The 11,383-nt window shown below is 38.3% G+C and overlaps 1 protein-coding gene across 1 annotated transcript in view; it reads right to left on the minus strand.

Moving 5' to 3' along the window:
- Window positions 1-766: 766 nt before the first annotated feature.
- LOC134841088 (uncharacterized) overlaps window positions 767-11,383 on the minus strand; it is a 13,081-nt gene continuing 2,464 nt past the window's right edge. The window contains exon 4 of the mRNA XM_063856867.1: window positions 767-897. Within this exon, the coding sequence (XP_063712937.1) occupies window positions 815-897 (83 nt within the window). The 3' untranslated portion in view covers window positions 767-814. The remainder of the gene's footprint in view (window positions 898-11,383) is intronic.

An 11,383-nucleotide genomic window follows, 5' to 3' on the forward strand; every position in this document is an offset into this window, starting at 1 on the left:
GTTACAAAAAGTACACAACTACAAAAGCAACCGTGAGTTTTTAATAGATACATAATTCACATCTTGGACGTCATAGAAGCAATTTTTTTTAGAAGTCTAATGGCGCTTCTTTTGTTTTTTTTAAACAATCAAATACTGTTTTTTTGGTAATAAAGTTTCACTAAGCTTGGTTAGAAGCTGCTCTTTTTGGCCACATATTTTGACAACATTACCAACAGGCTCGCCATTTAGGGCAATTTTCCGTTGAAGACAAACCCTTTTGGATTTTTTTTCTGTTCCGACTGAATTGAATCCTTCCTTCGCCTGAAACCACACCGTTTGAGGGCGGCTCGTATTTGCATATCGAATAGCATAAGCGGCTAAAAAACAAAAAAAAACTTCGACCATCGCCAAAAACCAGACAACCTCATGCTCAGAAAAACAACTAACTAATCTACTTTTGAATTTACATTACGAGGCCAAACTGTGCTTTTTGTGCATTGTCAGCGGATTCCGCAACAAGGACGCTCCCTTTGTTCTTCTTTTGTTCTTAAATTTCCTTTGATCTTTCCGACAAAGTTTTAACATGTTTAAAGACTTATCTCTGGAATCCAGGAACATACAGACACAAAATTGTGCGCCTATCCAGTGCACAGTTTGGCCTCGTAATGTTTTGATTCGAGTCGGTGACGGGAAATCTTTTTGGGTATTTACATCAATTCTGCCAGGTTCCAAAACAAATTGCTCGAGTTCTTCACTAGTGAACAAAGCAATTGCCACTGCTCGCCCCCATAGTTCCGGAGTATTTGCTTTTAGAGTGACCAAATTAACATTATCATGAACGACTGCTTCGAAGTTGTCTAGTAGTTCCCCCGGAGCATGCTGAGTTGCGTATCCCATTCTTTCGCATGACTCGGCCTGAACAAAAACAAAGAGCCCTTGTTTACAGAGCATCAGTTTCTAGTGACTCAGTTATAAGGATCCAATTACGCATATGTTTAACTCTAACGCACATGTTATGCACCTACAGTTTGATCCATACATATACACTTGAATAAATATGGGCTCATAAAAACAAACAGGTCAGTTAGCGGAAAGTTTTTCCTCTTGAGGCATGAAATGTGTCAGCCAATTTCAAACGTTCAGAAATTATGTTAACTGGAAGCAAAACAGTTTCGTAAACTACCATTGCTTACTTCACTCTTATGCAAGTAGCAAAGAAAGCTCACGAGGGTCGTTTCCCGGGAAAACACAATTGAAACAGCCCACTGGCACTTGGAAAAAAGTAATGAACGGAAGAAAGCAGAAGAAACACTGACTTAAATGTTTTGAAAAAATCACTTTCGAATTTAAAAAATATGCCTTTAAAGCTCTTTGAATCAAAAGAACAGTTTAAGGTTAGTGCTTTTTTTTGGTTAAATTAACTCAAAACGAAAAAACTGGATCTTTCGAGATGAAATTTATTTCGCTGCGTTATCTATAAACTAAACTTGTTCGAAACTACCTTTTTTCCGCCATTTTCATATTCGTATTTAGAGAGTGCGATAAAAAAAACAATGACAAAAACAGAAACAAAAAAATTACCAAGAATAACTATGTAAAAGTCGCTAAGTTGATTACTCTTAAAAATTCCTGATTACGACTTGATAACGCTTCCTAGTTACAAGCGTAAAAAAAGCAGATTTTGAGAAATTGATAAATTGACGAATAGATTTTAAAAAAAAACTAAAATATCAAAAAAGCAGTAATTAAAAGTGCTGATTTGGAGTAAAGTTTTTTAGGTAAGACCATTGATTAAATACAAGTTTTGACCAAACTAGAAACAGTTATGCTGGTGTCCCCACGATACGAAATTCTATTAGACATCTCCGAAAAGTGAAAGCAATCCAAGTGGATAGTTCGCATAATTAAAGCTGAATAAAAAATAAAAATCTACTTGCGGAAACTTAACTTCAGAGACATTTTCTGATGAAGTTAATTCAACATTTGCCAAAATGACCAAAGGCGTTATCAAAAATGACATACAGTTCATCACACTTGTTAGATTTTTCCGACAGCTAAAATGTGTATTTGAAACGAAAGGATTGCATACCACGAATATTAAACAATAATCAGAATCAGATCAATTATGTACGACCAGTTATAAATGATTTGCTGTTAACTCCTAATACAAAATAGAGGAAACAAGCATCTAAAGGTTTCAAGCACTGAATTTTGGTAATGCTGCCTTGGTAACGTTTAATTTTTCTGATCTTGTTAGGTTCATGAATTCAAAAAACCCTCTTCGATAAAAAATAATAATTGGAGGGATGTGATTTAAAAAATAACCGTAACAAATTACAGTCATGCCAATGCATTTACACCTCACATGCCACACATTTACATATCACTTTCGTTCAGTATGTTTAAAAAATTAGTGCAATTTTTGATCACTAAGGCAATACTTGAAAAATCATGCTTTATTTGGAAAACTAGTGCTTAATTTGAAACGTGTGCGCAAACTTTTTCTTGAAACAACCGACCAAAACACTTTAGAAAGAAAAGAATTGTGTAAGCAACAAAACGCAGACATTTAAAATTTTTGAAAAGTCCGTTTTTTCTTCAATTTTTTGGCATGTTTTTTAAGTACATCTGCAACAGCTCACATTGCATCTCAAAATTTTTTCACATCTCGAGACTGTGTGTCTCAATATTGTCACAAAGTTTCTCGGTGCAATATAACTTTTTTGCTTATCTACTATACTAACTACTTTTTTTTTATCAATTGAAACAACCAATTGGCTCCAACAACAATTCAGTTCCCTAAATCAAGGGCTAGAAAATCTTCTAGAAAAATCAATGGCTAGAAAAATCAATGGTCTAGAAGGTAGGGAATGATATTCATGTTTTTAAAATAATGAATGTAGTGAAGACTCCTATACAGGTTTTGCTGATTTTTTTTTCAGGTAAAGCCTTAAAAGTCTCTAAAAAGTACATATGTACATTCAAACATGTTTATTGCATTTATGAATGGAATTGGGTATTTAGGCACTTTTTGGCTTCAATTGAAATTCATTTGCTGAAAGTGACGTAAATAGCACTCTCCAAGCACGAACGCGGAAATGGCGCGAAAAAAGGTGAACGATTTCTAGCTTCGAAAGTGGAATTTAACTTTTATAGAGTTCCAGCGTGATAAAAAGTTTACCTATTGATCCAGTTTTCTCCAGTTGGGGTATCGTTATCAAAAATATTCAATCACAAACTGTAGTAAAAATTCAAAGAGCTTAAAGGACAACTATTTTCTCATTGAAAATCGAGCAAAAAATATGGCAGCGTATCTCATTCATTGCATTTTAACTTCGGTTGCATCAAATTTGCAATCGTTGTTTTGTGAACTTCTCTGTATGACAAAAGTGTTCTAAACCATAAAGTGTTCGAGGTCGCAGTGTTTTGAGGTTTGGATTTAGTCTGAAAATATGATTTAGACAATTATGAGAAACAATCCAATAAGAAAAAAAGCATCATGGTCGTTTTCCATGCAATTTTTTTTCTTTATTCTTATAAAGGCAATAAAAATGAGCGGGCACCTCTGTATTTTACAACCCCAACAGACATATCCTTTGGTTTTGACGTAGACGTGGTATTTGAGACACTAGCTACGCATTTAATTCCGTCTACTGGTATTGTGTCTTTGAAGTTATCAAAGTACAATTGTCCTTGACTAAAGTCAGGCGGAACGAAAATGAGGAACTGAATGATGATCGTCAGTAGTCTATACCACAATATGCTTGGTCCTTATATTTTCGAATAAGGATCTGCGCTCATGAAAATTTAAGGGAAAAGTCTCTGGAGGTTAAATGATGGTCATTACGGGATGGGAGGGATGATACCAAGCGCCAATCAATTAGCTTGATCAAAGCTTGATTAATTCACTCTCCATTGCTGGTGTGGTGGTAGTGAGTTGACCACCTAGGATCGAGGACGTAATGAATGAACTATGCACCATATTATCATCATGTTAGAAATCATTTGGATAATACTAATTAAAGACCTGTCAATCATGTCGATTGTTCTAACAGCTTGGTGGTGCTAAAAACGAAGACTCACTCTTCGTTAGCTATTGCAAGATTATAGTTACCTTCTATTCGATGATCCATATCTACTTATTTAACTTTACTATTAATTCAATGATACATTATCCTAGTTTTCAGATAAGATTTAGGGATTATCTCATGGCGCAGCCAGCAGTTTCTTCTTCTGAAGATAGGACGGAACTGCTAAGAGTCCCATCATTCTGGGGTAAACCATCAGCCGAACCTCCTTATCCTTGGGAGGTGTGGATAGGTCAATTCTTTCTCGCCGTATCACTCAAGGAGAATTGTGACCCGAATATCCTACTTTCAGACCCGGCAACGGTACATGACGACCCCCCACCAAAACTTGAACCAACTCCAAGTTCAGAAACGGCGGAAGAAGCCGATAGCAGAACCGCAAGAAACGAAGCGGCACTCAGGAAAACAAATGAAGCGAACGAAGAACGACTAAAGAAGGGACCCAAAATAAGTTCAAATGTATTCTATCACGAAGCAGATGCACGGATAAAATCGAGGCTATTCTTCGCCTTGGGAAACGAAGGGAAAAAAAGATTCCTACAACAACACGCACATGTCAATCTCAATAGAGTAAAATTCAATTTTTTTCACGACGCTTGTGAATATCTATTCAAATGTGAAACGAATTGTATCATCGAAAGGATGCAAATCTACAACGCATCACATGGTCTCGAATCGTTTTACCTTCGCCTAGCAGGACAAACTTCAAAATGTGGATGAACAGAGGACAGAGAAAAGGAAGTCACCCGCGACATATTCATCGAAAAATTGGATTCTCTGACATACAAAGAGAACTTTGCATCAGACCAGGAGCTACACTAGACGATACCTTTAAATCGGCATTGCTACAGGAGAAGGGATACTTAACAGCAAACAATCTCCAAAAGCAGAACCCGTCTACAGCGATCAATTCAGCGAACTTCATAAACTCATCATCTAAACAACTTCGGGTTAAACAAGAACCACTGATGTCCATCCAATCAAACAACGATGTCCAAAACAGAATGAACAGAGCGCTAGGGAAAGGAAATTTTAAACCCAAGAACCAACAAGACCAGTCGAACACTCAATCCAAATCATGTTGTTTCTGTGAAAGAAGATTTACACCTGAACACAAGGCCAAATGCCAAGCAAGATGAGCAACATGTAGAAGCTGTGGAAAAAAGGGACCCTTCGCTAAATGCTGCAACAATACTCAAGCTGCTAATGTCGAATAACCAGAACCGGACGAAGAAGAGAATTGCATCTTCATAGACTGAGACAGCGAAGAAAAGTATTCAGTTCTAAAGATCTCGGAAACATCATTACAAACGGAAACGGTCAAGAATTTAGAAGTAATCAACTCTGCAACCGGGAAAACTAAGTGTCTTAGAAAAACGCTAAAAACAAGAGGCTCATTATTCAACGCCACTTTTGACACTGGATTTCCAGCATCATTTGTAAACAAACGCACAGCAGAAACTGTTTTAGCGAAGGATCCCAATGCAAAGATTACATCTCTAGATAAGAATCCGTTAACCACAACGTACTTCGACTACAACCACAAACCGATAAAACTCTTCGGAATACTAGAAATCGATATCTAATCAAATGGTTGGAAACTAGACGGCGCAAAATTTTTAACCCGAGAATAGAACCAGATGTCTATTAGGTTTAGATATCCAACCAGAACTGGGGATAGTAACAACTCAACTCAAACCTCCCCAAGTTTCAGTAAACACAATCTCAGAAGAGCAAGAAGATGAATCAGCCGAATCAATTTTCTGGAAGAACAAATTTATTAAGAAATACAACGACGTATTCCAAAAACTGGGGCGCTCAAAGAACCACAAGGTGTTCACTTTATTCAAATCACCATTAATTCAAATTCAGGAAAAGGGCAGCAGAGTGCCAATTCATATTCAAACCAAAATGGGAGCAGAAATAAAGAAACTCATAAGAGAAGGCCACATAGTAAAATTTGATAAACGCACAAGTGACTAATTCGTAGCCCCAGTAGTCATAACAGCAAAAAAAGACGGCACAGTGAAATTGGCAAGGGATGCAAAACCAATGAACTCACAGCTTTATAAAAACAAGTTTCAGATGCCAAATCTACTAGCTAGAACTCCTTGATTCAGCAGCTCAAATAATCACAGCCAAAACAGAGGGCACAGTCTCGTTCACGTCACTAGATCTGAAATACGCCTTTAGCCAACTTCCATTAGATGAATCCGTGAGCAAACACTGTAATTTCAGCATAGTATGCGGGGAATTCACCGGAATATATAGATTCAAAACCGGAGTTTAAGGACTAACAGACATGCTGAAGGAATTTCAGAAGGCAATGGACAATACAGTCCAAAGGATTCAAGGAGTATTCTGTTTTTTAGATGACATTTTAATAGTATCAAAAGGCTCAGTCACGAAACATAAAGAATTATTTGACAATGTTCTGTCAAGATTAGAGAAAGAAGGATTTGCATTAAAACTCAGTAAATGCTAATTTTCAAAAACCAAATCAATCTGGCTGGGCTTCGAGATCAATGAGACAGTAGTGAGGCCGAAACATTCGAAGATAGAAGCAGTAATGGCACTACAATCGCCAAAATCACTGAAACAACTGAGATCATTCATGGGCATATTAAACCACATGTCCAGATTCATATCCAACCTTCAAAAACACACCGAGCCACTCCTACCTTCACTGAAGGCAGATAACAAAGAAAAATTCATTTGGAGCGAAGAAGCAAACAAGGCATTCCAAAAGATTCTTGAACTAATCACAAGTATAACAAAAATGCACCACTATGATGCCTCCAAACAATGCAGGATCAAGTGTGACGCAAGTCACAAAGGATTAGGAGCAGCGTTAGAGCAAGAGTTGGAACCAGACAAATGGGTACCAATTGCCTTTACATCAAGGTTTTTGAATGCAGCTGAACAAAAGTACAGCACTAACGAACTCGAATAACTCGCGGTAGTCTGGTCATGCGAATTTTTTAGAAATTACTTACTGGGGAATCAATTTCAAATTTTAACCGATAACAAAGCCATAGTTACAGCATTAATAGAAAATTGGGGTAACAAAAGATACCAATCCAGACTGACCAGATGGGCACACAGAATGCTACCATTTGAATATACAATCTCTTATATCGCAGAGCTAAAATAGGAATGGTAGATTAATTGTCAAGAAGCCCTAAGTTCGAGGCACCACCCACATCAAAATACGATGAGCAATTCGTAGTCAAAACCATTGAGAACTTTGATGAGGCATGCAGGGTGATCAACACTCCAGCAACGACCAAAGAAATTGGGAAAGTTCAGCTAGTCAATGCTCACCTAGAGAAAAACAGAACAAATACCAAGAAAATCATATTTGATGTGAAGGCGAGCGAAAGAAAATATCTAGCTTCCGGAGCACCGGAAGGGGGCGTCCATAATTTTTACAAAAATTTTATCCAATCAGAACACCGATGCAGAACCGCCAAATCTGATAAAACATTCGATACAGAAGGATCAAGTTTTATCCAATCAGATTTAGATACGCAAATGTACATACATCCGCAAGAGGGCCCATCGTTATGCAAAATTTATACTAACCAATTAGATCTATTTAGGCAAATATACATCCCTCATGTACAGATCGGAATTTTACGCGGCAAATAATTTAACCAATCAAATCAAGATATGTAAATTCACAACTCATTACGAGAGGGTGGAAATTCATGCGGTGGAAGTTTTAACCAATCAAAATTGTCCATTTTTATTTTATTCACAACTTCGCCACATCTAACCAGTTCACCACGAGAGGGTGTCGTAACAGATTCTAACCAATCAGAGGCGGCGGAGTTGTATTCAGTCAAAAATATACAGAAATCATTGTCTCCGACTTTAAACTTAAACCTAATCGGCTTAAATAAAATCAAAAATAAAGCAATTATACCAAAATTTCAGAGGAAAAACATGAGCAAATTTGATCTCCCATCTAGAAGGCAGATTGTCATCCCAATCAGAGGAAGAAGGACTGAAACAAGACAGAGAGTGGAAACGATAACCGCGAGCAGGAAGAGGAAAATGATCACAACCACAAACAGAAACAAGACGAACTACGCTCGAATGCTTGCAAACTTCAGAAGAAACAGACTGAAAAAGACAGTGAGGTTCAATATGATAGCAAGCAAAAGTGAAAAAAAAGAGAACACAAGAAGCCCCAGTAACTTCAGACAGGAAATCTTTCACCACAGGCCTTCATAACATACTCGACGCCGACCTACTGGGAGAGCTGACGAAAGAAGACAGCCAGTTAGGACAACTAAGAAAACACATCTTAGCGAAGGACAGAGAAGGGTTTTTGAGACTGGGCAGCTACATGGCAAACTTTTGGGACGACGCCTCAGTAATCAACGATTGCATCATTATTGACAACAGAGTAGCAATTCCAACATGTCTGAGGAAAGCGGTAATGGCTCGATTGCACAGGATACACGCAGGACAGGAGGCAATGGTGGATGCGGCACAATATCAATGGTGGCCGAAACTGGACAGGGAGATCATAGACTTATGCCAATCCTGCAGATCATGTTCAGCGTATGGTAAGAACCTTCAAACGTCAAAATCATTCAATTCGGCAGAATCATTACCAGAATTATCAGAAGTGAACGAGGAATTACAATTAGGTCTTGCTGGCCCAATGTTCGATTCTAAAGAAAAAAACTATTTATAATAGTCGCAATTGGCCGGTTTTTGAAAAACTCATCTGCCATGATCATTAGGAAGTCAGGGAGTGAGAAAATACTCAAATTTTTAAATCATTACATACACCAACATAGCATATCAAAGAATTTAAGGACAGACCAATATTCGGGATTCAAAAATGCTAAACTAGCAGAATTTTTGAAAATCTAAGGGAATAATTCAAATATTCTGTCCGGTAGGAGACCACCGGGGGTGTGGGCTAGTAGAAAGTTGTATTCAGACCAGAAAAAAAAACTAGACACAATGCAATTGGACCCAAATTTTGAGGACATACAACCACTAGTCAAATCGATATTGGAAGATATTCGAATATCACATCACAGCATTCTCGCGAAGTTACCATTCGAACTTCATTTTGGACGGAAACCGAATACAGAATGGTCTAACTTTAGGGATAAACTAATCTGTTCTTTAAATCTAGATCAACAGAAACTGGAGAGATTCCTACTGAAGCCGGAGGAAATGCGAGAATCAGCAGACTCAAGAACAAGAATGAAGGTGGTGAAGAAAGAAATGGTAAGCAGAGACGTATCACCAAAGCTGAAGAAAACAGAGGAAGAGCCAGATAGCATTAGGACATTAGAAAATCTGGCGAAGGCAGCAGCTGACTGGAAATCATACAAACGACACCTCACACACAAGGTGGGGTCCGAGGCGTTGAGAAAACTGACAGAAAGAATTCCATTACTAGCAGCAAGCCTCAGAAGCGACTTGAACCAAGGGACGCTCCGATTCAGAGTGGAACAGGAGATGCCAGTGCAAAGAATAAAAACAAGTAACCTATAATTCGATCTTATTCATTATCCGGAGAAAGTAGTGGTATTTCGGAAAATTTTAGACAGGAAATCGGGCCGATCTTTATTCAAGCGATTTAATGGCAAAATTGTTAAAGTCACTAACTATGTCTACATCACTGAAAATGGGAAAGTAATTAGGAAAAACCACATAACACTTAAACCGAAATTCAAGTCAGCACATTGTTCAGGTTTAGGTAAAAAGACACCAGCCGCAAGCACACCGAGGAAACTATTGCACCAGTGCAGCTCAAGTGGAACAAATAGACCAGTACACATCTTGCCAAGACCAGATGTTTCGCCGGTTTCAACGTCAACAGAGAACTCAGATACGGAAAACAAGGAGGGGCCATTCGCGACATTGGACAGACTGCAAGCCAAGACGATGACGTTATGTTCCTCATTGACGAAGATAGCCAAAAAAGAATCCACGAACTTTAGCATCCAGAAACATAGCATCGCCAAACGTACTACGAGAAGTTCCAAGCGGTGGAATAATCGATCTAACTATGTCATCAAGCAGTTCTCCAGAGCAAAAGGTGCGGGTGGTACCACAAGTAGCTAAGAAACCAGACGCACAAACGACAGAAGAATGCCCAATTTCCGTAGTGCCAATCGCAACAAAAGAGTGCAGGGTACGAATCAGGCGACAGAGAGAACGGACAGTCCAATTTCCTCAGTTCCAATAACAGAGATGAAGAAAACGCAAGGCAATTCGGAGGAAGATCAGAAATCAACAGAAGCGGAGAAGAAAATCACTTCACAGAGTAATGGAGTAAAGACGGATGAAAAGTTAAGGACAACATCAGAAGCGACGGAAAAGAAATTGGAGGAAAAAAAAACAGCAGACAGAAGAAGACCGGAGAAAAGAAAAGAGAAAAAGAGCGGCGAAGGAGATAATGACTCACAGGTATCGAGCAATTCAAGGTCGTCGGGCAGAAATAAGCGGCAGACACAGTTTTGGAAGCCCACTAAAACATTCAGTCAAGAGCATAGAAGAAAAACCGGGACTACAAGTGAGTCCAATTTCACCGGGAGATATTCCGTCGTCATCAGGAAATACATCGTCACCATCACCGATGAGGAAACCAAAGAGACCAATATTCACGACTAGTAAGCCAGGACAAGCACAAGAAAAGAAAACTATCTGAAATTTAAACTTTTAAAACTCATTGACTAAATTGTTTACTGTGAACTTGTGAATGAATTTCTTACGTTGTTGAAATTTCCTAGAGGGGGAAATGTGGTGGTAGTGAGTTGACCACTTAGGATAGAGGACGTAATGAATGAACTATGCACCATATTATCATCATGTTAGAGATAATACTAATTGAAGACCTGTCAATCATGTCGATTGTTCTAACAGCTTGGTGGTGCTAAAAACTAAGACTCACTCTTCGTTAGCTATTGCAAGATTATATTAACTTTCTATTCAATGATCCATATCTACTTATTTAACTTTACTATTATTTCAATGATACATTATCCTAGTTTTCAGATAAGATTTAGGGATTATCTCATGGCGCAGCCAGCAGTTTCTTCTTCTGAAGATAGGACGGAACTGCTAGGAGTCCCTTCATTCTGGGGTGAACCGTCAGCCGAACCTCCTTATCCTTAGGTTTTCAGACAAGATTTAGGGATTATCTCAGCTGGTATAAGCATGCTTGTTTACTTGTCTGAATCTAGAGTAAACAGCTGTTTCAACCTGTTTGAAATTAGAATGCGACGAAACGATCTCAGTACTTTATGTGCAACTGGACCTAAGGGTATTGTCGATTC

The sequence above is a fragment of the Symsagittifera roscoffensis genome, chromosome 3 (genome assembly GCF_963678635.1).
Source record: "Symsagittifera roscoffensis chromosome 3, txSymRosc1.1, whole genome shotgun sequence".
Lineage (NCBI taxonomy): Eukaryota > Metazoa > Xenacoelomorpha > Acoela > Convolutidae > Symsagittifera > Symsagittifera roscoffensis.